Source organism: Pangasianodon hypophthalmus, chromosome 11, assembly GCF_027358585.1.
Source record: "Pangasianodon hypophthalmus isolate fPanHyp1 chromosome 11, fPanHyp1.pri, whole genome shotgun sequence".
NCBI classification, from domain to species: Eukaryota; Metazoa; Chordata; class Actinopteri; order Siluriformes; family Pangasiidae; genus Pangasianodon; species Pangasianodon hypophthalmus.
Window position 1 is genome coordinate 15,148,709 of NC_069720.1, and position 27,621 is coordinate 15,176,329.

The window sequence follows — 27,621 nt, forward strand, 5'->3', positions numbered from 1 at the left end:
GTCAACTTATTTCGCAAGTATGGAGAACAGCGATAGATGGAAGCGAGACACTACAAAAACACAGCTCCGATCACAGCGTCCTCCATCCTCCGGTTGTTTACGTTGTTCTTCTTTGTTTCCGTTGTTGAACGCCGCGCACAAATGACGTCGCTGTCGACCGGCTTACGTCACTTCCTAGTGCCCACTGTCGGTGCGAATGCAACCCTTTAAACGGTACTGGGAAATAGTTCATGCAAAATCGCCCAGTACTTTAGTACTGTAAATTTAGTTCTGGAACTAAAGCGGTGCGAAAGGCCCTATTATCATCCATGTAGTAATTATCCAATGGGAGGCTCTTACTTATTTGCTTAGTTAAATCTAGGTGATGACTTTTTTTTTGGACGGACAGTGTACATCCACAAATCAGGGCCATAGTGGTCGTTTAAATGCTTGTCAAAAAGCTCTCCCTACAGTCGCTCTGGCAGCTTGTTGCCAGCTAAACCAATCGGAATATCGCTTACTTTTGTGTTCAACTCTGATCACCAATCACATTGTCCCATACTAGAGCTTCGAAAGTCACGTTAAGGGGCAGGACTGAATACCAAATACCTGCTCCTGGAGTATAGTACACATGCAACAGAAGCCGTTACTTATCTGCCCTGTGTAGTGTACCTACGTAGGGGTTTGGTGTTATTTGGGATTCGGTCCACATTAAGACGAGAAAAGAAGAACCAAGCTAGCTTCTTAGCTCCATACCGGTAACTATGTCGCATATTGAACCTTTGACAAAACACTTATAGCGTATATGTTTTGAGTATTTGTCATGGTCTTTAATTTAAGATGAACATGTCTTACATTAGAGACATGTTTTCTGAGGCATGGTAGAGTGAATACCATACTGTGTGACACTTCAGCTAAGCTAAAGTAGCTAGCTAACGTTCAGCTGTTTGTGTTGAATGACAGTGCGTTTATTAAATTAGTTATTAGTTATTAAATTCTTTCTGTCAGTGATTATGACAAGAGAAAAGTTAAAGCAGTTTACTGGCATTAGTAACTTTGTGATTTTATATTGTTACAGAACAGTGTGTACATGTTTTGTGTCCGAAATGGTGTATTATGGGTATTGTGTACCTGCGCTGGTGTATTATTTGGAGACTACCTTATTGCTTTGCATTGTAAAATTCATTAGCGCACTGGATATTCTCCACTCTGCATTTAGACATCACCACAAAACCCTACACAAAACCCAAACCAGTGCACTTTATAGTGAAGCTGTGGTTTCAGATGTACCCCATGGAACAAGCTAACCAATCAAAACCAGATTCACTGCAGGGTAGAACTTTGAAAAACTTGTTTTTATGATTTCTTTTTATTCTTTGATATGTGGGCCATCAGTGTTAATTAGTCTGTGATGTGGTGTGTAATTGTAATTGCAGTGTTGATTTCCTTGTAGAAATGCCTCAGAAAAACAAATCCAAAACGTCCTGTGGAACTATCCAAGAGCTCAGGCCTGAGAGCGGAGAGCCGCCACCGCAGCCTCAGACAGAACCGAGAGCTGCTCTTGCTTCTGGAGACCCAGCTGAGAAAGCAGAGAATGACCTTGAGGACTTAGAGATAATTAAATCACCAAGTGACCCAAAGAAATACAGGTAAGATGCGGCCTCTCAGCTGGCGATTTGCTTGATAAAGGCCCATATGCCACTTTCAACTTGCTTTATCGAAACTTTCAGGTACATTGAATTGAGCAATGGTCTGAGAGCACTGCTCATCTCAGATCAGGGTCAGGAAGCATGCGTGTGTAAGTTTGAGCGGTCGGATGATCGTGGTGATGACGATGAGAGTGAGGAGGAGGAGGAAGATGGCGGGTCTGAGGAAGACAGCGATGATGACAGAGATAGTAATGACTCAGATGGGAATGGTGAAGTGAGGAAAAAGATGAAGAAGGGCACGTCAGAGAAACAGGTGATAAACCTTGATGACTCTACATCTCACTGATCATCTGGCGTGCAGGTTTTCAGTTTAGAGCTAATCTGATATTTATCATCCAGCTAGTTAGGATCTTTAGGAACATCTGGACATTAGAACTAGGTGTGTGAATCTCCATGCATACCACAGAGAAGAAAACTATTTGTTGCTCATCTTGATTCATCAAAAAAAAAAATGTAATTTTTATAGTCTACATCATATTTTTATGAAATAAACTACTCCCTTAGTTTTTACTTTTCATCAGAAATGTTTGGTTTGAAACATTTCTGCAAAAGCCACCATAAAATGTTTTAAAAATTATCATGTTTTGTGCATTGATACAGAATCTGAAAATTGATTATTTTCCCCTTCCCTTACAGATTATTTTGCTGTTAACACTGTAAGTAATAGAGAATAAATTGTTAAAGCATGTATTAATGACAGAGTGTACTTTCTCGTTTCTCAGTCAGCGGCTGCTCTATGTATCTGTGTGGGAAGCTTCAGTGATCCAGAGGATCTGCCTGGTCTTGCCCATTTCCTTGAGCACAGTAAGTTGTATCTTTTTTTTAATCAGACAGCCTGTCATGCAAGCTATTAACATATAGTTTTTTTGGTTTTTTTTTTCCCTTTATTTTGATGTCTTCTTCTGGCTTGTATTTTTATTTTTATTTATTTATTTTTTCAATTTTCCTGAAAGGTACCATCATGTTTCTGAGAAATTACTGAAATGAAATTCTGTGTGCTCTAAATAAATGCTTATCTAACCGGGCTGGACTTTTCTCCCGTAACTAGAAGGATGCCCTTTCAAGAGCATTTGCAATGTGCTCAATTGGAACTCTTCTTTCTGTCCCTTTAATAACAAGATTTCTTGTGGATTGAGCAGGAAAAAGATCATGGTGTAGTTCTGGCAACTACATGAAGATGTCTGGTTGGAGAGATGGGAATAATGTCTTGGGATGCTGTCTGTTCCTCCTTTATTCTCTTTATCTATCTTGTATTGTAGCTGCTAAAGATCCCTGAGTCTGTGTATGTGATGGAGTGATCTTAATAATAATGCCCCATTTTTGGCCTATTTGCTTTTTATGGAAGTACCCATACACTTGTAGTTCATTTTACAGTTATTTGCTCACAGTGGAAAGGTTATATATTGTCTGAGCTTCGTCTGATAGTTTTGTCCAGTGACAGTCTGCTATTAACATGTCATCTTTAACAGAAAGCGTTCACTGCTGCATATGCATGTGTCTATCTGTTTCTCTGTCTGTCAGTGGTGTTTATGGGTAGTGAAAAGTACCCAGCTGAGAATGGCTTTGATGCATTTCTAAAGAAACACGGCGGCAGTGACAATGCTTCAACTGACTTAGAGAGGACCATCTTCCAGTTTGATGTTCAGAGGAAGTACTTCAAAGAGGCTCTGGATAGGCAAGTTTTATATAATCATATGCACAATGAAGAAATTGTAAAATTACATACATAAAATTGTCCTGTCTGATTAATGAGTAGACTGTATAAGTAGACCTTTCAATCTCATAATGCATAGAAGGGGACATATTTCACACAAATATGCTTTTAAAAGTGAATAGTAACAGAATAGTTAATAAATGGTTCATTAAAATGAACAATGAGTGCCATTATTCAACTGAACAAAACTCTTAAATAGCATAATTTTTCAGTCAATTTGCTATATCTTGCTCTGAAAAGCACAGTATGTTACGATATGTATAAGTTTGTTTTCTCACTGGAAACTCGCACAAGTGCAAGTAGTAAATTTGATTGTAACTTTCAAGATTCTTATATATGGGGCCAGGTGAGTGTATGATACATAGAACAGTCTTTGGATAGAGCATCTTCGCTAACACCTGTCTTTGACGTGGCCAGATCCTGGTTTGACTAAACTTTGAGTGGTGATTTAAACTAAGTCTGTCATTTTTTTATGGAATTGAAATCGCTGAATCTGTCTGCAGGTGGGCGCAATTCTTCATCTGTCCTTTGATGATAGAAGATGCTATTGAAAGGGAGGTGGAAGCTGTGGACAGTGGTCAGTATATTATCGGCATGTTGATTGTCAAACTAAATATACTAGTCTTGGGGGCTCCCAAGTGGCGCAACAGAGAAGCATTCGTAGATTGCAAGTTTCAGTACCAACGATGCCACAGCCTGTTGTCGGGAGTCCAAGAGAGCAAAATTGGCTGTGCTCCCTGTGAGGAATAGCATACTGTCTCTCGTCTGTCAATCACAGCATTTATGCAGTTATGTGTAAAATAAGGCAGATACAGGTCAAGAGCTTCAGTTAATGTTCACATCAAACATCAGAATGGGGAAAAAGTGTGATCTCTGTTACTTTAACCAGCATGGTTGTTGGTGCCAGATGGTCTGGTTTGAGTATTTCAGAAACTGCTGATCTCCTGGGATTTTCACACACAACAGTCTCTAGAGTTTACACAAAATGGTGTGAAAAACAAAAAAACATCCTGTGAGTGGAGGGTCTACAGGCTGAAACACCTTGTTGATGAGAGATCAAAGGAGAATGACCAGATTGGTCTGAGCTGACATGAAGTCTATAGTAACTCAAATAAGCACTCTTTACAACCACGATAAACAAAAAAGCATCTCCAAATGCACAACACCTCAGACCTTGAGGTGGATGAGTTACAACAGCAGAAGACCACATCAGGTTCCACTGACAAGAGTGGACCCCAATGTGGTTTTCTTCTATTGTAGCTCATCAACCTCAAGGTTCAATGTACTGTGCATGCTGAGATGCTTTTCTGCTCACCACGGTTGTAAAGAGTGATTATATGATTTACTATATCCTTCTTGGCAAAACTATTCTGGCCATTTTCCTCTGACCTCTCTTATCAACAAGGCTTTTCTACCTACAGAACTGTCGCTCACTCAGTGTTTTTTGTTTTTCGCACCATTTTATGTAAACTCTAGAGACTGTTGTGTGTGAAATTCCCAGAAGAAATACTCTGAAATACTCAGACTAGACCATCTGGCACCAACAACCATGCCAAGTCAGAAAGATCACTTTTTTCTTTATTCTGATGTGAACATTAACTGTGTCTGTATATTATATATAAAAAAATACACATAAATAATTTACACACTTGTTTATATGTATACATTACAGACACTGGTCTTGGAGTCTGTAGTTTCAGGTGTGTGTGTGTGAGAGAATGTGTGCTTTTCTATGGCTGTGCAGAATACCAGTTGGCCAGGCCATCAGACTCTCATCGCAAAGAAATGCTCTTTGGAAGCCTAGCAAAGCCCAACCATCCGATGAGCAAATTCTGCTGGGGTGAGATAATGTTCCCTTGCATAATAATATTATGTAAAGAAAAAATCTCACTTTTCATCTGGAGGAAAATTTATGCTGCATTTAATCTCAAGTGGTTTATTTAACACATTGTATTAACCTACATTAGGGGAATCTTTCTTTGTGTAAAATGTGTTAGGAAATGCCCAAACTCTGAAGCACGAACCAAAGGAGAAGATGATCAATACTTATGAGCGTCTGCGGGAGTTCTGGAAGAGATACTACTCTGCTCATTACATGACCCTCACTGTGCAGTCCCGAGGTAACAGACGACAAAAAACTTTGGGTGTTAAAGCTAGTCTCCGTTTTTATATAAGCAGCCATGCCTTCTTTGCTTGAATTTGCACAAGAGACAATATAAACTGCTTTGTCCATGCTTTGATCCAAAGGTTTTATTTTAATTGTGTGATTTTTGTCACAATACCATTTTTGTTTCCTCTGCAGAGACGCTGGACACTTTAGAGGAATGGGTGAGGGAAATTTTCATCAAGGTCCCAAACAAGTAAGTGCTCTACACGTCAGTTGTTATTCATCATCTTAAGCCATGCACTATTGTTTTTCACACGTCTTTATTGTTTTTTTTTTTGTTATTGTTTTTTTTTCTTTGTTTGCTCCTGTCAGTGGTCAGACACATCCTGATTTTTCCAACCTTCAGGACCCTTTTGCTACACCAGATTTCAACAAGCTGTATAGAGGTACTGCCTGCTCTTTTGTCATACATGCCCTTTTCTGGATAATTCATTTAAAGGGTATTCTGTCTTTTTAAGAACACTTTGCTATAGTGGTTTGTGTAATTGACTCTTGACGTTAGCATGGCAGAAAAGCCATACTTTTTTTTTTTTTTTTTTTTAAAAACTCATTGACTGGGCTGCCTCCTTGTTCTTCTAAAGTTACTATATCTTAAACGTTTTCTGTCCTTGTGTTATTAAAGGACTAATTCAAACAATAGTGCTGCTCTGTACCTATATCGCTAAATCTGTTTTTCCTTTTTCAGTGGTTCCTGTTAGAAAAATCCATGCTCTCACCATCAGCTGGGCTTTACCTCCTCAAGGCATACATTACAGGTTAGAGGTGAAACGTGACACTTTACTGTACTTTGGCCATTATAACTTGCTGCTGTCAGGATAAATTATAACATGCTGAATGTTTTCATATATACAAAAATAATTTTTCAAAAAAAAAAAAACAACCTGTTAAAAGAATAAGTCCGTGTCTGTGTGTGCCACTACAGGGTGAAGCCTTTGCACTACATATCCTGGCTGGTTGGACATGAGGGTGCTGGCAGTATCCTCTCTGTGCTCAGGAAGAAGTAAGTTCTGTACTATCACCCACCCACATTTTCCCACCTTATAAAGGTATACATTAAATGTGAATGAGATGTACCATTTGTACCTTGTTGACCTAATACACTTATATGTGTAGGTGCTGGGCGTTGGCTCTGTTTGGAGGCAACAGCGAGACAGGTTTTGATCAGAACACTACTTACTCCATCTTCAGCATATCCATCACCCTGACAGATGAGGGCTACCAGAATTTCTACCAGGTCTGAAAACTGATAACTTTTCTTTATGTACTTGGGGAAAAAAGTAGAAAACATGGTTTAAACTGTTATCATTATCATAGGTGGTGCATTTGGTGTTTCAGTACATGAAGATGCTTCAGAAACTCAAACCCCAGCAGAGGTGAGCCTCAGAGCTTCAGTTACAAGCAATTTATATTTATAGCATTTAGCAGATGCTGTTATCCTTTTCCTTTCAGAAGTGCTTTGTAGTCTCTATCAAAAAAAAAATCCTCATGCTAATTCTCTAGGTCAGGGACTAAAAATGTCATCAAGCTAATCCCCTCTGAGGGAGAGGTTAGTACAGCATGAAAATTGTTATAGAAATTTGTTAGAAAAATGATAGGCTATACAGTGGAGATCAAATTTAGAGAACAATTTATGAACACTTGATTTTTTCAGGAGTAATGTAATCTTCATTGCTCAACATTTGAAGGAATTTTTGTTGTGGCTATACCATGCTAATAGAACAGTGTTTTACAAATTAACCAAGGCACTTCAACAAAAAAACTTTATTTTGTAGAAAACACAATGATCAAAATTAGAGAACAGCAATGACTGTAGCACGGAGAAAGATTACAGCTAAAATTTCTGGAGGTTACAACAGTCAACAATTAGTAGGAAGTGAACTTGCTTTGAATGACTGCAGCACATCTGCGGCCACAGGACGTCACTAGTCTCTCACAAAGCTCTGCTTTGTGACGTTGTAAAGATTTGGAGCGTCCAACTTCTCTTGCTATGGCTGAAAGGGTCATCCCTTTGGCCTTCATCTGGACAACCTGCTGCCAGAGGGTTTCAGTCACTTTAGAACGGCTCACCATCTTGCAAAGTCAGTGAAAACTGGAAAGTTAGGCTGCCAGTTAAATAGGGTTTGTTAGATAATTAAAGAAATTAGCACCAGTTGCCAGATTAACACCAATAACTGGGAGGTATCTGAAAGTTTTCTCTAAATTTGATCAGTGTTCTTTTTCAAATCTCACTGAAGTTTTTTATTCTGTGCTTCAAAATATATGTAACTCATTAAATATGCTTAAAATCTGCTCTTTTACTCGTGTTTAGATCATTTCAGATAGGACTAAGCAGTCACCTTGAAATTTAGGAAGTTGTAGGTTGTTCTCTATTTTTGATCTCCAGTGTATATTTAACCACCGAGCTAACTGATCGCTTGTTTAGTTTTAATTATTTTTTATATTTATTTTAATTATTTCTTATAATTATTTTTTTATATTTTTAAACCCAGCACCTTGGTTCATTACTGCTGGAACATGTGCCTCTTGTTTGCCTTGTGTTCTATGCCAGGATTTATGAAGAAATTCAGAAGATAGACGCCAATGAGTTTCACTATCAAGAGCAGGTATGATTGTTTCTTTACTTATTTGCTTCTTTTGTTTTGAAATGACTAAATTAATACAGATTAGGTGTGTTGACATTGCTTGTCATGCTATTGCATTTTTGACAGACAGATCCAATTGAGTTTGTGGAGAAAATTTGTGAGAACATGCAGCTTTTCCCTAAAGAGGACTTTCTCTGTGGAGACCAGCTCATGTTTGAATACAACCCAGAGGTATGTATGCCGTACACATCCTCCATTACTGCTTGAATTTTAATGTAGCTATTAATTCATTGCAGATGAGAGTAAGAGTAAAATGAGTCAGACTAATAGTATTTAATTCTGACCTGTCAAAATAAGCTGTTTATCGTGTTATAGACTGTATGTTTTTTTTTTGTTTTTTTTTCTGATTAAAAGCATTAAGTTGAAGGAATTGTTTGTTTCTTATAAGATAATATCATGATTAGGGAGGTTATTTCTACGATTTAGAGATGAATTGTATCTGTGTTTGTGTATGTGTGTGAGAAGGTGATTTCCCATGCCTTGGCGCTGCTCACTCCTGAGAGAGCAAACCTGCTGCTGCTATCCCCGGAGCACGAAGGACAGTGTCCACTGAAGGAGAAGTGGTTTGGCACTCAGTACAGTGTAGAAGGTGGGAGCCATTAGGCTGATCGGCAAAATATGATATACAACAGTGTAAATGTCATATCCTTGCCAGACAGGCCAATGTATTTCAGCACTGATGGTTGCTTCAGCACTTAAAAGTTGGCTTAAACTGAAACGATGAAAGCAGTGGCTCTGTCTATAAAGGTTGATTTCACAATTAAACACTTTGACAGATGAAATGAAAATGTTTTTGAACAGAGAGTCCCTCAGGATTGATTAAATTGCAATATCTCAAACACTGATTTTTTTTAAAGGACAGTCTGTATTTACAGGGTTTTAACTGTTAATTTAAAAAAAAAATAATAATAATTTTTTCAGTACCCAAAAGATAGTGTAATGCTGCATAATGCAAACTGCATGTGTAATCATCACACACTTGCCTTTAAAACATTTTGGTTGTACATTAACATTTTTTTTTCCGTAAAATAGCTGAATATTATAATATAATGTATAATATATTAGAATGTCCTTTTCAAAGAAAACAAAAAGCATGGTTAAAACCTAGTATGTAATGCATGGAGTTTGCATTATATCAGGCTGGAACTGGAGGCTATAAACGTTCCTTAATTGTTATTTACATTTGACTCTTGAAGCAAACTTCAGACCCCAAACATGACCTGGCTGATGGAATATGTATCTGTGGGGACTAAAGTCAGAATTTGGGAAAAGACTTCCTTCTGATGCTCATTAAAATAGTTTTTAGGACTTTCTTGACACGTAATCTTTGAGTCCGTAACCTGCAGTGTAATCTGAATGCTTTGAAGTCCCACTCAATCTCTGAACTAATTTCACATCTTGCTTATAACAGTTAAACTGTAATGAAAACTGTGTATTGTTGAAAGGCCTTATTGATGTTGATTTGCCTTTACAGATATTCCTCTGGAATGGAGCGAGCTGTGGTCTAGAGATTTCCCTCTGAACCCTGCCCTTCACCTCCCTGCTGAGAACAAGTTCATAGGTCTGCTCTGCTGCCTGCTCAATGATAAGTGCTTCTGCTGTTAAATGTGCATGGCTCACATTCTCTCCGTTTCTGTTTGTGTGTTTGCCCGTAGCCACGGATTTCACACTGAAAACATCAGACTGTCCTGACGTCGAGTTCCCGGTCAAAATTGTTGACAACAGCCACGGGCGACTGTGGTTTAAAAAAGACACAAAGTTTAAAATACCGAAAGGTGTGTGTGTGAAAGAGGTGATAGAAAGATGGGATAGAGGTGATAGAAGAGATGGTGATAGAAAGAACTGAATCATATGATTGTATATGTTCTTTCATCTTTTTATAATTCTATCTGCAGCATATATCCGCTTCAACTTGCTCACACCCCTGATCCAAGAGTCTCCTGAAAAGTGAGTGTTGGTTAATTTCTTGTTTGATCAGTCATACTGCATAATACAAACTGTGCTGCAGACCTCAGATGCTCAATTTTTCTTCTACGTGTGCATGCACAGGCGCGCATGTACACGCACGTGTGTGTGTGTGCACGTGCGTGTGTGTATACAGCAGTTGGAGAACTTGCAGTGGAAAAGTGATTTTTTTTTTTCTCCCCCTTATTATGTTTTTCCTTTGTTACTGTGTTCTCTCATAAAGCCTGGTTCTGTTTGACCTCTTTGTGAACATCCTGGCCCATAACTTGGCTGAGCCGGCTTACGACGCAGATGTGGCCCAGTTGGAGTACAAGCTGGTTCCAGGAGATCACGGCCTGGTCATACGGCTCAAAGGTTTCAATCACAAACTGCCTGTAAGTATGTGGCTGGGCAGATCAAATGTAAACAACAAAAGTCAGTTTTGATATCTTTCATTTGCTTAATCAATAGATTTAACAAATTTTGAGCTCTGCCCCTCAAAAGTCTGTGTACTGAGGATTATTTTTATTCACTTTATACAGTTTAGCCCCATACATTCAAAGCTTTCATTATGTTATTCTATTGTTATTCCATTCTGTTATTTTGTCTCTTCACAGTTGCTACTGAACCTGATTGTAGACTACTTGGCAGACTTCACTGCAGCTCTTGACGTGTTCAGCATGTTTGCAGAGCAGTTGAAAAAGACATACTTCAACATCCTCATCAAGCCAGAGAGGCTGGGAAAGTCAGTCTACTTTATTCACTGATTAGACTATTGATGCTGAAGTGTGCTTCTGGAGATCCTCTATCCTGCAGAGTTTAGCTCCGACATTAATGTATCCCCCTAGATAGTCATACAAATGTGAAATGAGTGGCATTTCAGTTATGGCTAGTTTATTAAAGTGGATTTTATTTGTACATAAAATATATTTGGGGATGCTAATGCTATGTTAATGTTTTACCACTTAAATAAAAATCTCCACCAAACTTATTTTAAACTGATTCAGATCACATCATCTGACATATTTGATTTGCATTTTAATTCTTCCTTTAGTCATGCTGAAAGAAAAGAAGGATCTGGCAGTTAGAAAGTTGGGCAGTCTTGCCCCTTTTCTAGTGGCCCTGGGAAGTGTCCCCATCTTAGCCAACTTTTTAGTGGCCCTATGCATTATATTTTTGTTTCAACTGAGCGTTATAGAGCAGTAGATTTGATTTCGGTTCTGTGTTTTTTCTCTGGTTCTGTATGTTTTTTGTTTGTTTGATTTTGGTTTTTTTTTTTTTGTTTTTTGTTTTTAATGTTGATGGCTAGTCTCTTTTCTGTCATAGAGATGTGCGTCTGCAGATCCTGGAGCACTCTCGATGGTCGGTCATCCAGAAGTACCAGGCCATCAATAAGAACCTCACCATGGATGATCTGATGCAGTTTGTCACCAAGTTTAAGGCACAAATGTTTGTCGAAGGACTTGTGCAGGGCAACTTCACAAGTAATGTGAGTCACACTTTAGTATATAAACATAGGAGAGCTTGAAAGAAGACAAAATTATCTTCCATAGATTGTAGTGATTATTGTCACAGATATGCTTCATCCTAATTCTAATTACTGTGGTACTTCTCCTCCCGTAGGAGTCCAAAGAGTTCCTGCAGTATTTTACTGAGTAAGTTTTTTTTTTTCCCTTCTTTTTGGTCAGTGGTTTTCAGTGTACCCTATGTACTGCGTGTTTTGTGATTTCCCACATGAATACATCTTTAAGTTCATCAGCCAATTTCATAAACCAAGTCAGTTGTATCACAGGGTTCTTGTACAGGTCTGAAATCTTTTAGTAAGAAAGCGAATGAACCACAAGAACCGCTGATCTGAATCAGAATACCTCAACAGTAATGCACATCAGTGTGGCTGTAATGCTTTTTATTTACCAGTTTAAAGCAGGCAGCATTTTCCTGTCCGAGCCCTACTCAGTGGCTCTTTATATGATCTTATGCCTTATAGGAGGCTCCAGTTTCAGCCTCTTCCAACTGAGCCTCCTGTTCTGTTCCGTGTGGTGGATCTGCCACAGAAGCATCACCTGTGTAAAGTCCAGTCCCTAAACAAGGGTGATGCCAACTCTGAGGTCACTGTTTATTATCAGGTATTTATTGTGTTTTGTATTCTTTCAACACTTAATGCACTGTTTGCCTTTTCTCTATATGACTGTATACTGTAAGGATTTATAATCCCACTGTCTGCTCATCCAGAAGGAGATGAGTTCCATTATGAGTCTGGCTCCTCTCAAAGATTCTTCCTCATCACATCTGTGGGCGTTTTATCTTGCCATAGTCACTTCTGGCTTGTTCATTATGGATCTAAATCTATGTCCAGATTTCAGTAAAGCTGCTTTGTGGCCAGGTTTATATTTAAAAGCCCTATACAAATAAAATTGAATTGAATATTGCCCTTTTGGCATGTCTGTCTGATATTACCGAAGAACTGGATGCATTCTGATTTGAATAAAAAAAAATTTTTTAAAAAACATTTGGGTGAGACAGATGTGCCTTACTTGTTAGTACATTAGCCCAGTAGCTCCAGTAAGAAAAAAACTAAAAAAAAAAAAAAAAAAAGCAGACTTTTGACATCAAACATCTTGGCTGATTTAACTACATATGGGGTAATTTAGAATATTGTTTGAACAATTAATCTCACTATAGAAAGCCATATTGTGTGTAATATATATATATATATATATATATATATATATATATATATATATATATATTTTTTTTTTTTTTAAAACATGATGGTGCTAAATCTATAGGCCTTAGTCCATACATCTATTTTTATTCTTTTATTCCGTCTGAACATTTTGTTTGTCGATGGCTCTCAATTAAAGAGTTAATCCTGTTCATATGTGTCTCACTTAATTAAATGTACTGTGTTACAGGGAACCAGGAAGCAATGCGAGTGGCATAACTTTATTAATTATGAAATATATTCTACTAATTGGTTCTGTGCTTGTGATCTTGATATTGTCTGATATCTTTGTTTCCAGTCTGGGATTAAGAGCCTTAGAGAGCATGCGCTGATGGAGCTGCTTGTGGTAAGATTTTCACGGTTCAGTTATATGCCACATAAGGGAGATGTTATTATTTGTGTGCGTGTGTGTTTTATGTTTTGTGTGTTTGCTGGTTAGATGCACATGGAGGAGCCCTGTTTTGACTTCCTAAGGACTAAAGAGACTTTGGGGTTAGTTTATCTATTCATTGCCCTGACTTCTATAAAAGTCTGAGTGTCCTTGAGTGGTTAGTGCTGATGAAATATGATGGATGTTCTTTCTAACCCATCCCACAGGTATCAGGTGTACCCTACCTGCAGGAACACATCCAGTATCCTTGGCTTCTCGGTTACTGTTGAGACTCAAGCAACCAAATTCAGGTGAGATTTTAAATGTGTTTCAGAATCAGGTTGGTCATTCTCATATTTACACAGTTAATACCATATCTATGGGGTTAACAATTAAAGAGTTATTAGTGTTTCTTTATTAAATTGCAATTGAAGGTCATTATTAATATGTTCAGTTGTCATAATGGATATGCAAGTTGACAGTGTGATATTTGAGCGATGTCTGACTAAGCCATTGTCACTTTGACAGCACTGACTTTGTAGAGAATAAAATTGAAGAGTTCTTGGTGAACTTTGGTGAGAAAATGGCCAATCTGTCAGATGAGGCATTTCAGGCACAAGTCACTGCTCTGATCAAGCTGAAGGAGTGTGAGGATACACACCTCGGCGAAGAGGTGGACAGGAACTGGTTCGAGGTGGTCACCCAGCAGTACGTGTTTGACCGACTTAGCAAAGAGGTGAGAAAACAAATCATGCTGTCCACATCCTGGTGCTTTCTTTCTAGTGACTCATTTGAAGCTTTTCTTATTTGTTAGAAACATTAGCCTTGTAGCAACCAGTGCAAAGCTGAACAAGCAAACATTTCTTGACTCATCCATATACCCCTTGGTACATTTGGGGTAAATTTATGTTTCACCAGACTATTGCTTTAAAGATGCTTCTAGGTAAAAACAAAAGGTAAGGATTTAGCAGATCTTGTGTGCAAGCTAATTTAATTATATATTATGTGTCATTTGGACTGACAGATTACGGCTCTGAAGGAGATGACCAAAGCAGATCTGCTGTCTTGGTATATGGAGCACAGACGTGCAGACAGCAAGAAGCTCAGTGTACACGTGAGTGCAATACTTCATCCGTAAATACCGGAGCTAATGTGTTTAGTCTGTCTATTCATAATGACTTTAGTCAGTATCTTAGCCAATGCGTCTGTAGTACATACACCAATACAAGTGCTGATAGGTTTTTGCTAATGCATCCCCTCCTCCAACTCTACCCAGGTGGTTGGCTTTGGGCAGGAGGAGAAAGACCGTGGAGACAACCAGACCTCCTTCGACCCACTGCAGAAGAGTGAAGACAATACAGACAAGTGTTCCTCCTATGGAGAGGTGTCCAAGCTCACCTTCCTGCCAGCCTCACCAGTCCTTGCTGGAGCCTCCATGATTACCGACATCCGTGCTTTCACCTCCTCCCTTACACTCCATCCCTACCACAAAATCCTCGGCTAATTTAGAACTTCATCCCAATGGAACTCAGGAATAGCTGTGCAGATATGCTTGCTTGAGGAGCTACCTCAGATTTGAAGAACTGTGCAAGAACTCTTTTTTTGCATTAGTGATGCAATGCAATGAGGTTTCATATCAGTATGTACTCATGACAAAAGAAAAAAGGTGACTGAAAAGGTGAGCAAAAGAAATGCAGACTTCTCATCAGCTGCTTTGAAAGAAAATCTACTTACTGCAGAAATTTATCATAACATTGTCAGAATTAACCAAATCTAAGGAAGACTATGCTAGAGGTGGAAGATGTGAATCCAGAGATGTTTACTTTCCGCAGTATGTTTTAACTTGATTTCTGTCTTTGTGAGAGAAACAAGGTTTTGAAGATGTCATTGTAGGTTATGTGATACAGAATGTGATGTAGGATTGCAATGCAAGGCTTATCTGTACTGAGTGCTGTAGCGTATACAGAGTATAGCATGTTTTATCATCTGTCTTTTCATCAAATGTATATATGTAATAAATGTGTCTGGGAACAAGGCATACTGTGATTATTATTATATATTTTTTTTAAACAAATCAACGTGCATTGTTTTATTTTTTTATTCTAAACTTCCTTGTGGAATTCATTTGATTGTGCAGAATGGTAAAAGAGCAAAATTGTCACTCCAACATGTTTGCTGCATTTTTCTTTAAAAACAGAACTTAAAAATCAAATTTAAAATTTGTGCTGATCACATAAGTGTTATTGCATCATAAAATATAAGCATTTAGTGCACAAATTTATGAGTGAATTTCCAGTTTACATAGAAACTAAGGTTCTTGTTAGAATATATTTGAATTCAAAATAGATTGTTCTGAATATATTTTTTAAAAACACGTATTATATCTACAGGAAAAGAAGCATGTTATTCACTTCAACTATTTAACAAGCTGCTCACAGTTTAGTGTTGGTTCCTCACCTAGGCGCTGAACAGGCTATTGAGTTTTCATTAATAATTTAAACTGAATTTTCATTAAAAATTTAAGAACCATGCGCAGCGAATATCTAAAAAGAGGACAGGAAAGTCAGGCTTAGCCTATAGTTCTCAGTACTACATCTTAACCCGCATACTACCGTACTAGATACTACATAAAATAGTACGCCGCCTAACTATGATGACATGGTGGCGCACTATTTTGACATACTTCGTAGTGCGGAAGTATGCGCTTTTTTGAAGTTGCGTGGAAACGCGATGCGCCCATGGTAACAAACTTTATTATTGTCCGCGCGAACGGAGCGCTGTGTGGTAAAGCTAGGCCGTTCAAAATGATGCCGTTTTCTTATTTAAACCGTAACATTTTGCTTAGGCTTGCTATTTCTGTAATGTTCGTGTCAGTAGCCTATTAATTAACCCAACATGTCAGCGAGTGTGAAGTCGGATCCGTCACCTCCTGCTTTACCAAAGCCAGAGAGCCGGAGGAGGAAGAAACTAAATCACTCTGCTGTGACTTCTGTGGAAGAAAACAACAGTGAGTAATCAGCTGAAATACAGCTCCTTAATCCTGCCTTCATCAGGTGATAGACACTCTTCTATCATTTCAGTTCACTCCTCTGCCTCATTTCTATGAAGTGACCTTTCAGGGAAAATGCAGACCAACATCCAAAAGTAAAATATTAGCTGCTGACTTGGTGTACACTGAGTACTTAGTAGTGAGTACTTTTGGCACTTGAGTGAACAATACAGGTTCACTTTGTATGTCTACAGTACCTGACTGTAGTCCATCTGTTCTACACCATCTCAGCCTGTCAGTCTGATTCTGGTGGTGGACAGTTGTTAGCATAGCACTGACACTTTTATTTTTTAACCTCATTTTGCTTTCACTCATGGATTAAGAAATAGTCCACTAACCAGAAATATCCAGCCAGGAGCATCCTGTGGACAGAAACCCTCAATGACTGTTTAAAAGGCTCAACAGTGCTGCTGTGCAGATACACTCATACTCATCATTACTGCCTAAATATAAGACCAGTGATGGTCCTGGTGGTTCCTTTCCACTTGCATGGAGTAGAGGGGGTCTGATACATTGTACAGAGCAACAGATGAGCTATAGTAATTTTACACCTACAAAGTAATACCTGTTTAAACGGCCAATACGAGTAGCTAACAGTATTACTAAATAATATTGTCAGTATCAGTAACAATGTTATCGCAATATTACTGGAGAAATTCTAGCATTATGGATGTGACATACCTGAAACCAGGCCTTCACAGACTAAAGAAATCACACAGCTATGTGGTTAATTTTTATGTAACAGCTGAAATAGGAATCAATAATAAACCAAGAAAGAATACATTAAAATATAGATTTTTTTTTCATGTGCTCCCAACCTGTCCATGCTAATTCTGACATTTGCAAGGAATTTATTTTATGTGGTCATTAAATGCTACCCTTGTATAATATCAGTCTATTTTTGAGCGACATTGCAGCCTGAATGTTAAAAATGTCAAATGTTTAATATATGAATTCTTTCAGACTTTAATATTACCATGTATGTGCAATAGTGGCTGAACTTCCTGAAGTAAAAGGCAGATCATCAGTAAATGAAGGAGTCCAAATGCCAGTGCTCTCACTACAAAATGGGCAAAATGACTTCATACCGGATGAGCTTCTCTCCAATCTCACCTCAACCGTATGCCCACAAGACAGACTCCAGTACAGCAAAACTCACAAACACCCAAAGGTGAATAATATTATTGTCTCTATCTTTCATGCTTGCTATAGAAGAACCTGGACGTGTTGTTTTGGCATTAGTTTTATCTGCTAAGGTGAACCTGTGGAGTTATTTTGGTGCAGGTTTGTGGAATACGTGCACCGGATGCAGTATGGCACCACAGCTCTGGCCGCAAAAAATATCACTACTTTCTCGACCAGCCAACATCTGTGACTGGAGCTGGCAGGTTGATATTTTCTACTCAGCATTACTACTAACTAAAACAATATACAGTACAACTAGCCTAGAGTATTGCCCAGTTTATGTACTGTTGTGTTGTGTGAACAGGGATATATCCTTTCTGTGTGACGCTTTGGCAGCTCAGAGGCAGCGAATCTCCCTCCCGCCCATGCCTGACAGGACCACCATTTCTTTGGAAGATAGTCAAAAGGCAAGTCAGGCACAAGAAAAAAAAAAACCATAACAGTTCCTCTTGTGCTGAGGCTTATAGTGTGATTTTTAAATACAGGATACAATTTCTACAGAGACATTAATCCCAGAGGAATACCATATAATGACAAATAAAGGAGTGAAAGCACTGCAGTTGTATGACGAGTAAGTATCACTGGTTTGAATGTAAAACACTGTAAAATGTAAAATTTGAATGTAAAACACTAAATCTGTCTTCTATGTTAATGTAATGTTACACATGACACATTTATCTTTCATCAGCTTACTTTTATTTTATTCCAGCAAATTTACAGTTCTGTTAAAGGATGAGCAAAAGAGACTCAAGATCTTTCCATCAATGTGAGTTACAATATCCTTAAAAATATCTTAAAAATAATTTTTTTGAAAAACTGTCAGAGTAATTACTACGTAATTATACCACAGTGCTGGAGAATTCTCAATTCTGATTGGTCAGAACGTGTTGACTAATTACACTAATGACATTAGTTCTGGCTGCATTGCACTGTTATTACTGTTACTAATACTGTTCTAATACTGTTACTAATATGTTATTGTTATTTCTATAGTAGCGAATTACACAGGGACTTGTATGATGGATGCCCTTCATAAAGGGATTAAAAAATGTGTGTAATACTTTTTAACAAGACCTATACAGTTATAACAAGGCATTCTATAAATGGATAAAAAGTATGATGTGTTGTGCTTTAATAAGAAATTGTTAGGAATACAACTTGGGAATCTCTGTTATAGGAAAATACCACCTAGGGTGGTAACAGTAACTCCACTTTTCGGGGGGCTGCATCACACCACCCTGTCACTGATTATTTACCTGTAACAGCATAGCCCAAGTTTTTTTTTATTATTATTCCTTATTCACAGAGTATGTGTGACTGTTATATTATATGCTGTTACCAATCCTGCTTAAAACAGTCCATGTGCCCACTAGGAGGCCGGGTGGGCGCCTGGAGGCAGTGCAGCTGATGAGGGTAATGGACGATATGCTGGAAAAGGCAGGTGCCAATCAAGAGTTTGAGGACGTCAAAGGCCTCTCACAGGTATGCATTTCTTCACATTATAAGGTGCAGTGTAAATTAGGCTTGATTTAAACAGGGTTCCAACAAGGGGCATGAAGTACTTGAATACTCCAAGTACTTCATGCCCAACTGACCATCACACCTATCTGAGTTTTTTAGACATCCCAGTCCAAATCCATGGACATTAATATGGTGTTCCCTAGTTCTTGTGCTGATGTTGCTTCCAGAGGCCGTTTGGAACTCTGTAGTGAGTGATACAACAGAGGATAGCAATTTTTAAGTGCTATGCACTTCAGCACTTGGCAGCCCTGCTCAGTGAGTTTGCGTGGTCTACCACTTCGTGGTTGAGCTTTGGTTGCTCGTAGATGCTTCCATTTCACAATAACAGCACTTACATTTGACCAAATCTAGCAGGTCAGAAATTTCACGAACTGAATAGCAGCAAAGGTGGCATCCTATGATAGTGCCATGTTTAAAGTCACATCTGTTTGTCTATAGAGATTGCATGACTGTGTGCTTGATTTTGCAACGGATGTGGCTGAAACACCTAAACTCAATAATTAGGTGGGGTGTCCACGTACTTTTGGCCTTATAGTGTAGTTTTAACCAACAGAAATAGTCTTTTAGGTTACTTTTGCTTTCCCAATGGTTTTGTAATATCCAGTCTCCTGAGTAGTGCTTGAAAAAATAAATTGGCAAAAATGTCCTTGAAAGTCCTGAAATTTCATTTTAGCACATATGTTTTTGAACTAAAGGTATTAGAGGAAAACAACTACAAACATGATACTGCAGTCAGTTGCGGAGAATTGTTTGCATCATGGACTAATAATATAAAAATAGCCCCGATGCCTTCCTTTGGGTTTCAGATACAGGGTCTGCTGGAGTTGGTGCGGGTGGAGCAGAACATCTACAACATTGTGTTTCATGAATTAATTCGTCAGGTGAGCGTGGAGTGTATAGAGAGGGGCCAGCTGCTAGCTAAACTCAGGTGTGTGCTCTTCTCAAACACTATTAGTTAAGCTTTTCTCTTCCTTTCTCACTAGTTTCCTTAATCGAATGTGACGTAGTGAATTCACCAGCACAATCACACATTTCCTCTGTTTTAATATTACAAACCAAGGCTAAAATACTAAACTGAAAATCTCTATATAAATAAAGATGCCTTGCCTTAGGCACAGGTATGTGGCCCTACTGGACCGAATTCCCCGTCAACTCATAAGTCTGCATACAGAGACCCTGGCACAGAGAGCTCTGGATCGCCGGCTGACTGAAGAGATCATCTGCTTCAAGCACTCTATTGCACAACTTAATGAGTAAAGTCCTATGTTACATCACTTATTATAAGACCCTATTTGCATTGTAATTCTAACTAAATGACAATGATTTAGAAGTGCACTAAGTGTTCTTAATTCATCAGTGTGTCACCACTGTTATTCTGTTAAATTACCTCAGTGTACCTGTGGAACAGGGAGAAAATGTTCTGTAGTGTGAAAGGAGCAATTGCTTCTCTCTCTGCATTTCTGAGCATTCGTATTTTACCTTATGTGCTTTGCTTTTGATATTTGTGTGTTCTTATTACTATAATCCAGAGAGCTAAATCAGCTGAGGGAGCATGATGAGCATGTGTCTAAGCAGGCTGAAAAGGCCCAGGAGGAGCTGGCTAAAGCACTAAAGCAATCGCAGCTTGATTCTGAGTGAGTAAACACATATGTCAGTAGACCCAAGTCTCAGTTACCATTTAACCATTTTAATATAATCTTCAGGCTCATACAGTATTATTTAGGGATCTCGCTAAGTGGTCTAAAATTGGCACTATACCTTTGATAAGATTGATATAGTGTATGGCTTTTAGACGACATCCAGATTTCCTTTGCAGCATTGTTGGGGAGTACCACGATCTGTATGAACTGCAGAGGCAAAGACTGGAAGGGCAAGTAGCCATACTGACTGAAGAGAGGGACTTATGGAGCAAGGTCATCTACAGCATCGCTCTCAAGGTCCGATAATAACAATGCATGGGGAGAAATAACATTAAGCACATTCTAGACATCTGGTTAACTTCCAAACCCATTTTGCTTTTAAGAGACTGTGGGCCTTGATTATAAAATGACCAGATTTGATCCTAAATTCTGCAGACTTTATCTAATGTTAGTCTTTTTTCCCGTCACAAAATCGCTTATGAGTCACTATCAGCTACTAATTTAACAGAAGATTTGCCATAAATAATCACTTGCCTGTTTTTCACTATATATTGATATTTGAGGGCATTTTCTAGGTGAAGTCAATCTGACTGGCGACAGTGGTGGGATGAATTTAATGTGTATGGATGTACAGTATTGTCAATAATTAGAAAATAATAGTATGTCTACATTTTTATAAATTAGGTCCCCATGTCTGTATTTTTAGACATCTAAGTCTAAATCAGAACTTTTTCCAGGTTATTAAATTAAACAACCTGCAGCTGGTCAGCAGACTTCATGTTAGTGAGCAGGCATGGAGCAAAACTGCAGAGCATTTCACCACTCTCCTGACAGCAAAGGTACAAACACTGTTTTGAACCAGTTGTGGCCATAATAAAACATACAGTAAACTCTTCCACACTAGGTATGACAGATTGACATGTTATAACAAACACATTAGGACTCTGAGGACCTGAACCGCATCATGCAGCTGACAGACCAGTGGAAAGAGCAGCTGACCGGTTTCATGGAGAACCTCAGAGAGACTGAAAAAAAACAGTATGAGAGTATCAGGTCCATCCATCATGGCCTTGTCAGATGGCATAAGTTCTGTGAGGGTAACATCAGGTAAAGAAGATTTACTTTGTTTTTATTCATTTAGATTTCACTTGATCTAATTAATTTGATGTTGATTTATAACTATTTTGTAGGAACCCTGACGTAAAATTTGAAAAAACTTCAGAGGAGGTGTTGTTTAATGACTTGAAGCAATGGTCAATGGTTAGAAGTTCCTAAATTTTGTATATTAATTCTTAATCTTGGCCACAGAATGAGTTTTTCATGCTGTACCTTGTCGTATATGTCCATAGGTGTTGACCATGCAGTGTGAGCAGTATGGAGGAGTAGACATTCTCTCTGGTCAAGAGACTCTTAACACACTGGGGCAGCTGCAGGATTCGTGGGTGGAGGTGTGTATGCAGCTGTTCAGGAGACATCCAGCATTGGATGGAGAGGCTCCTAAGGGCCAGGTGGCCTTGAGAGATCTGAGCCATGCTATCACTAAGCTCCACACGCAGCTGGGTATCCATATCAGTGGAGAGAGTGGTAAGGGGTTTTCTGTGTCTACACTTCATTTTTTTTTTTTTTTTCTCTATCACCAAGTTCTGAAATTCAGGTATAGACAAGATCATAGCTGCATAGTTTCACTTTTTTGTGCCAGCATGAACCAGGAATAGAACTGACCTAACCTGGTATAAGAAAGAAGTTGATGTGAAAAAGAAAGTCTTTCTAAATTCTAATGTGTAATATTGTCAGTGTTGAAAGTTTCACAATTAATGTAACTTCACAGTTAATAGTTAAAATAGTTTATTACATTTACCTTAGATTTGTATGGATTTGACATTCTGTAGTGCTGATAGTCTTGCAACCGAGGCTATAATCCAGTTAGTTTAACAAATTACATAATCCAGTTAGTTTAACTAATTACTTTTATTTGGTTGTTAACTATTTTAGCAACCAATATACACAATATAATTTTGTCCACCATATTATATAGTTGTTCCTTGTCTGTTGGCATTAACCAAGACAAATACTTCACTGAGACCAATTTGTTTCCAAGAAAACAAAAAATGTTGGGCAGCTTCATTTGATTAGCTATTATTTGTAGCTTAAGCTATTTTATTATTGTAAGTAACTTTGAATAAAAGCATCGGCCAAATACAAATGGAACAATTTTAATTCACTCTACAAAGTGAGAGTCATATTTATTACCCAGGACCCTCTGTTGTTGCTAGGAATTCATCAACAGTTGATCACTCTGGCTGGAGTAATTGACTCCTGGGCTAACAGACTGAAGTCTCTTATTGGAAGGCCTGAAACGCTGCATCACTCTGAATGGTCGAAGCTGGAGAAGGCCCTAGGAAGCTGGATAAATCTGTGTGAGGAGGCCCTGGTAAACGTGACCCACACCCAGACAGAGAGTGAGAAGATAAAGCACAAGCCTCACGACAAGTAAGTTTTAATAGCTTTAAGAGCAATACCGCACACCCTGTGTAACTGATTAAACTCTGAGCCATCTGCCTCTGTGGCAGGATTGAAATCGATGATGTCCTGAACATGCTGAGGGAGTTTGTCTCCTCTCAAAACAACTTCTTTGACTACACAAACCTGACACTTTGTGAGGAGGTATAGTACTCGCTCTTTTATGTGTTTTTATGTATGCTCTGAGCCAGTAGAACAGTCAACTGAGGTCATCTGTGATGAACAGGTGAGCTCTATGCACACTCTGCGGACTCGCTGGATGGTGGATCTGCTGCTACTGATGGTGCCAGATCGGTGTGATGCCCAGGAGCCCCATCCTCCACCAAGCCCAGAATTAAATCTCTTTAAGGATGTGTCTTTTCAGAAGCTGGAGGAAGATGCCAGAAATCTTGCACATAAACTGAACTACCTCTCCAAATACATTATAAGGTAATGCCAGTGCTCTCACAGTCTCTATAGCATGAATGACTACATTTTTTACATAGACATGAAGCATTGGAAAAATAACCAGCTATTCAGAAGGTGTTGATTAACTCTCTGTAACAGGAGCTCTGACAGTAGTTTCCGCTACAAGGCAAAACACAGGATTAGATTAATGCCCACTTTCTAATATGTTATAATTTCGATAGCAACGACTCATACACAGGGACTTGTATGGTAGAAGAATTAAAATCCAAACATGTCCTTATTTAACAAATAAAAATCTGTAATTGTTAATATAGTGAAGTTTCCTGGGAGGAGATGTTTATTTAGCATTTTTGGAAGTAGTCCCAAGTGTCAGAACGTTGTAACAATAATGTTCCACAACATTAAATGTAACTATAAAATGATAACAGTTATGATGTTATTCATTAATATGAAAACTGTAATCCTTCAGGATGTGCTGTTATAGGAAAAGAGGTTACAGAATGGCAGTTAAATTGAGACCATACTTGGTGATCCACTGTGTTTATCAACCTACAGTTCTTGCCAGGCTATTGTGGAGGAGATGATGCAGAAGAATCTGACTCAGGATGACAAAGAAAATGAAATTTACCAGCTCAACAAGCTTCAGGTAAAAGATTTCTCATCTCTGTATAGGTTAAATTTGGCTGTCAAAAAAATATTTATTAAAAATATTATATTTCTACTGGTTAAGATACAATTCTTACTGTCTTACGACTGTATACTTCTTAGAATTCTTACTGGTCTTATGACCAGTGTCTGATAGTTCAGCATATCTTGGCAATCAGTCAGAAAGCATATTCTTTCCTTTGTATGTGTTTGATGTGTCAGAGGGAGTGTGCTGAGTGGGTGGACATCTGTCGGATCCTGCTGTGTGATTTGATGGGAAGCCCTTTGGAGCTGCAGCTGGCTGGGGAAGTTGTGCCCAAGTCCATCACTGATCGCTCCTTTTCTGTGGAGAGTGTACCCTCTCCGGTGAGATGCTTTATCCCTTCAGTATGAAATGTTCCTCAGCTCTGTTTCACTTCAGGATCTGCTAAGAATATATTGTCTGAAATTTTGACCTTCGGTTGTGCATTAGAGTATGTACTCTTTAAGTCTTCATGCAACACTGTATGTGTAATGCATTTTACAGCAGATACTGCTGTGTTTTGTGCTGCAGTTCTAAAACACAGAACAATTACTGAGCTAGATCTGGATTAGTTTAAATATTGTTTGTTTTGAGGAATTTTATGTGAGACATAATAAGGCACCTCACCTGTTTTCCTGCCTATTAGTCCATTAGTAGTTTATTAGTCCATAAACCTATTAGTTTGTGCCATTAAAACAAACCCTGTAATTACTTTCCTTCCCGAGATATAACAAGAAGAATTTTGGGAGCAGTGACGTCACTCTCCACCCCATGTCAAAACGAATGGTATAGTTTTGCTGACAATTTATTTATATGGGGTGCCAACTTCACAGAGCCGTTTAATTGTGTTCTCACTACAATCTATCTTACCTCTGACATGTTTTTGTCTGCCCCCAAATGCATTTGTTGTGTTACAACCTGCTTAAATTAACTGTACAGAGGGTTTGATTCCAAAGGATTAAACACTACACATGCAAAAGTGCCCTTATTTGTGTTTTAGGTTGATGTATATGCCAAACCAGAGAGGCCAGCAGAAGCCAAGGAAGATGAGAAGGCAGCTGTAAAAGCAGGACGCAGACCTTCTATTTCCCAAAAATCGAATAAGCAGGTCAATGACTTGTACTTTTACAATACATTAATGACCTTTAACCTTCTTACAACATACAACCTACTGATGTGTGGCACATAAAACACATCTTCCTGCTCATTTTATCACATAGATTGCTTCTGCTGATTGAAATGAATATATTGTAAGTACAGGTGGAGGAGAGGGAAGAGGATGTCACAGAGGATGAAAAGAGCAGCTCAGTCCTGAAGCTTATCGGCCATGATGGCCACATTATTGAACAGACCTTGGGAGAGGAAACTGTGCATATCACTGGGGTCAGTGTTCATTTACACCCATCAAATCCCCAAGTGAAACAGATACTCTGTGTAAAACCAATTGATTAAGTAATTATAAATATGTTTATTGCTGTGTAGACTAGTGATCTGGTGGTGCGACCAAGCTCTGAGAATGCACAGCAGGCTTTTAATGCACTGGGTACTCTGGAGCTTCTTCAGCAGGAGCTACTGTAAGTATCATATGAATTATATAACAGTTTGTTCTGGTCCACTAATGTGATTGGCCTTCCAAGAGTGCTTATTTATTATAACTGCACTGGGATGTTTCATTGTTTGTATCACACTGCTTGTCAGTGTTTGTCACATAAAATTCCACTTCCTAATTCTAAATGGTTACTGTTATCTTCCTTGGATAGCCTTAGGACTGCAATTGCTATGAACAGTTTTGTAGTCAAGTCTTCTACAAAATAGACTTCATGTTAAACTTGCTCATTAGGGATAAATTAATAAATTTAAAATTTATATCCAGAATTTCTATATTTCTGTAAAGCTGCTTTGTGAGAGTATCCATTGTTAAAAGCACTATACAAATAAAATTGAATTGAAGTGAACTGTATTACTATAGTAGAGTTAGCGACATCAGCGGTCATGGCAAACCATACCTTTCAGGAATATAACTTAATATAATAAACTATAATATAAAAAACTATAACTATAATATAAAAAAAATATATGAACACTCATCAGATGAAGATGAAAAGGAAAAAGGGACGCCAATATTGTGTCCAAAATGTCAATTGCTGGATATTAATATCTTGTTTATAGACCTATTGTATAAAAGCAATATCGTACTCACAAGCATGCGGTTATACTGAGTATCAGCATAGCTGTGATTACCTATGGCACTCAGCCTGCGGGCTCATGCCTATGGCCAAAAAACAGCTGTGCTGATATTCAGTATAACCACACTCTTGCTCGTACAATATTGCTTAATTAGTGACCTCTGAATGAACTCCTAAAGAGGTATTTCTGACACATACCTGAACTGAGTGCTGAGTTCTTAATGTTATCTAATTGCTTAAAGTTTTTCAGTATCACAGCTCTGGTTTATAATCTGAAATCTGAACGTGTGTGTGTGTGTGTAAGAGCTGTGGAGGCTCGTGCTACCAGCGCAGAGGAGAGGGCTCTAAAGGCAGAGGAAGCCCTCCAGGCAGCTTTAGAGAAGATTTGTGATTTAGAGAGACAACTACCACAAAGAACCAGTCTAGAAACTAAAGGTGGGCTAAACACACACAAAATAAACAAAACAAATCAAAACAAACAAACAAAAAACTGGGTTGTTTCATGCATCTTAAATATCCACATAGGGATTATCCACATAGAATAGGGGTCAACGAACCCAAACACATTAAAAATATGTTTAAAGCCAAACGTTTATGTCTTAACGCACATGGTTGATGACTTCCATCGCCGCTATACAGCTATCACCAATTTATTTGCATATTATGTAAAATACAGCAATTGGATTTCAATTTCACCACAAGTGTAAATGTACACCGTTAAAATCTTGTAAGAATACAATCTAGATACAAGTCCTATTAAAAGACCAGCTGTAAACTGGGTTAAAGGTTCACAGTATACACATAAGTGTATACTATATCAGTACAACACTATAGTACTCCATGTTCTCAGAGCTCTCCCACAACTACAGAAAGTTGTATTTTTGCTTTTTTTATGCTTAATGATTAGAAATGTTAAAAATCTGGAATGCAGTCACAATCATGTTAGTGCTTGAACATATCAGTTTGCATTTCTTTTTTAGTTTCACCAGTTGCTAAGAAGGAGGCCATTCCTGACCTGACAGAGGTGAGCCAGCAGCCCAGTCCCAGCCCCAAATCCACTAAAAGCAGCAAGAAACACTAAACCAGCACAAAGCACTAAACCTACTGGTACGCTTTGGATGAGCAAATTTTCTACATTAAAAAAAACATTGAAATATTTTTCAGTGTCAGTTACTTGTCAGTTACTCTGCAAATT

The 27,621-nt window shown here is 38.3% G+C and overlaps 2 protein-coding genes across 3 annotated transcripts; both read left to right on the top strand.

The window, feature by feature from the left end:
- Positions 1 to 379: 379 nt before the first annotated feature.
- nrd1b (nardilysin b (N-arginine dibasic convertase)) lies at positions 380 to 15,284 on the top strand. 2 transcript variants are annotated; one of them, XM_053237931.1, is made up of 31 exons: positions 380 to 737; positions 1,416 to 1,628; positions 1,710 to 1,941; positions 2,411 to 2,492; positions 3,210 to 3,363; positions 3,906 to 3,979; positions 5,147 to 5,242; positions 5,400 to 5,522; positions 5,705 to 5,762; positions 5,882 to 5,955; positions 6,255 to 6,324; positions 6,492 to 6,569; positions 6,683 to 6,803; positions 6,884 to 6,942; positions 8,118 to 8,172; positions 8,278 to 8,382; positions 8,677 to 8,800; positions 9,686 to 9,772; positions 9,867 to 9,986; positions 10,107 to 10,158; positions 10,400 to 10,550; positions 10,773 to 10,900; positions 11,482 to 11,644; positions 11,779 to 11,810; positions 12,143 to 12,281; positions 13,179 to 13,226; positions 13,320 to 13,372; positions 13,478 to 13,561; positions 13,779 to 13,986; positions 14,275 to 14,364; positions 14,527 to 15,284. In XM_053237931.1, the coding sequence occupies exons 2-31, from the start codon at positions 1,435 to 1,437 to the stop codon at positions 14,752 to 14,754; spliced, it is 3,282 nt and encodes a 1,093-aa protein (XP_053093906.1). In that variant the 5' UTR covers positions 380 to 737; positions 1,416 to 1,434; the 3' UTR covers positions 14,755 to 15,284. The 2 variants fall into 2 exon arrangements, with proteins under 2 accessions (XP_053093906.1, XP_026778951.1); XM_026923150.3 differs by having other exon boundaries at positions 1,433 to 1,628.
- Positions 15,285 to 15,418: 134 nt separating this feature from the next.
- axdnd1 (axonemal dynein light chain domain containing 1) lies at positions 15,419 to 27,584 on the top strand. The gene is made up of 25 exons (XM_026913059.3): positions 15,419 to 16,257; positions 17,292 to 17,470; positions 17,584 to 17,687; positions 17,789 to 17,891; positions 17,970 to 18,055; positions 18,194 to 18,250; positions 18,858 to 18,966; positions 19,812 to 19,933; positions 20,118 to 20,258; positions 20,535 to 20,639; positions 20,822 to 20,942; positions 21,383 to 21,484; positions 21,586 to 21,752; positions 21,836 to 21,905; positions 21,995 to 22,229; positions 22,919 to 23,135; positions 23,216 to 23,309; positions 23,392 to 23,594; positions 24,129 to 24,219; positions 24,441 to 24,584; positions 25,241 to 25,348; positions 25,501 to 25,623; positions 25,723 to 25,814; positions 26,731 to 26,861; positions 27,407 to 27,584. Exons 1-25 carry the CDS (start codon positions 16,146 to 16,148, stop codon positions 27,505 to 27,507), a joined length of 3,117 nt encoding a protein of 1,038 aa, XP_026768860.3. The 5' UTR covers positions 15,419 to 16,145; the 3' UTR covers positions 27,508 to 27,584.
- Positions 27,585 to 27,621: the final 37 nt, after the last annotated feature.

Excerpts from the sequence above, each read along its gene's own strand:
- nrd1b (XM_053237931.1), top strand. The coding sequence starts at position 1,435 with ATGCCTCAGAAAAACAAATCCAAAACGTCCTGTGGAACTATCCAAGAG. Across the intron at positions 2,493-3,209 it reads TGCCCATTTCCTTGAGCACA|TGGTGTTTATGGGTAGTGAA; the intron begins GTAAGTTGTATC and ends TCTGTCTGTCAG. Across the intron at positions 13,562-13,778 it reads ACTCAAGCAACCAAATTCAG|CACTGACTTTGTAGAGAATA; the intron begins GTGAGATTTTAA and ends TCACTTTGACAG.
- axdnd1 (XM_026913059.3), top strand. The coding sequence starts at position 16,146 with ATGTCAGCGAGTGTGAAGTCGGATCCGTCACCTCCTGCTTTACCAAAG. Across the intron at positions 19,934-20,117 it reads CAGCTGCTAGCTAAACTCAG|GCACAGGTATGTGGCCCTAC; the intron begins GTGTGTGCTCTT and ends GCCTTGCCTTAG. Across the intron at positions 20,943-21,382 it reads TCTACAGCATCGCTCTCAAG|GTTATTAAATTAAACAACCT; the intron begins GTCCGATAATAA and ends AACTTTTTCCAG.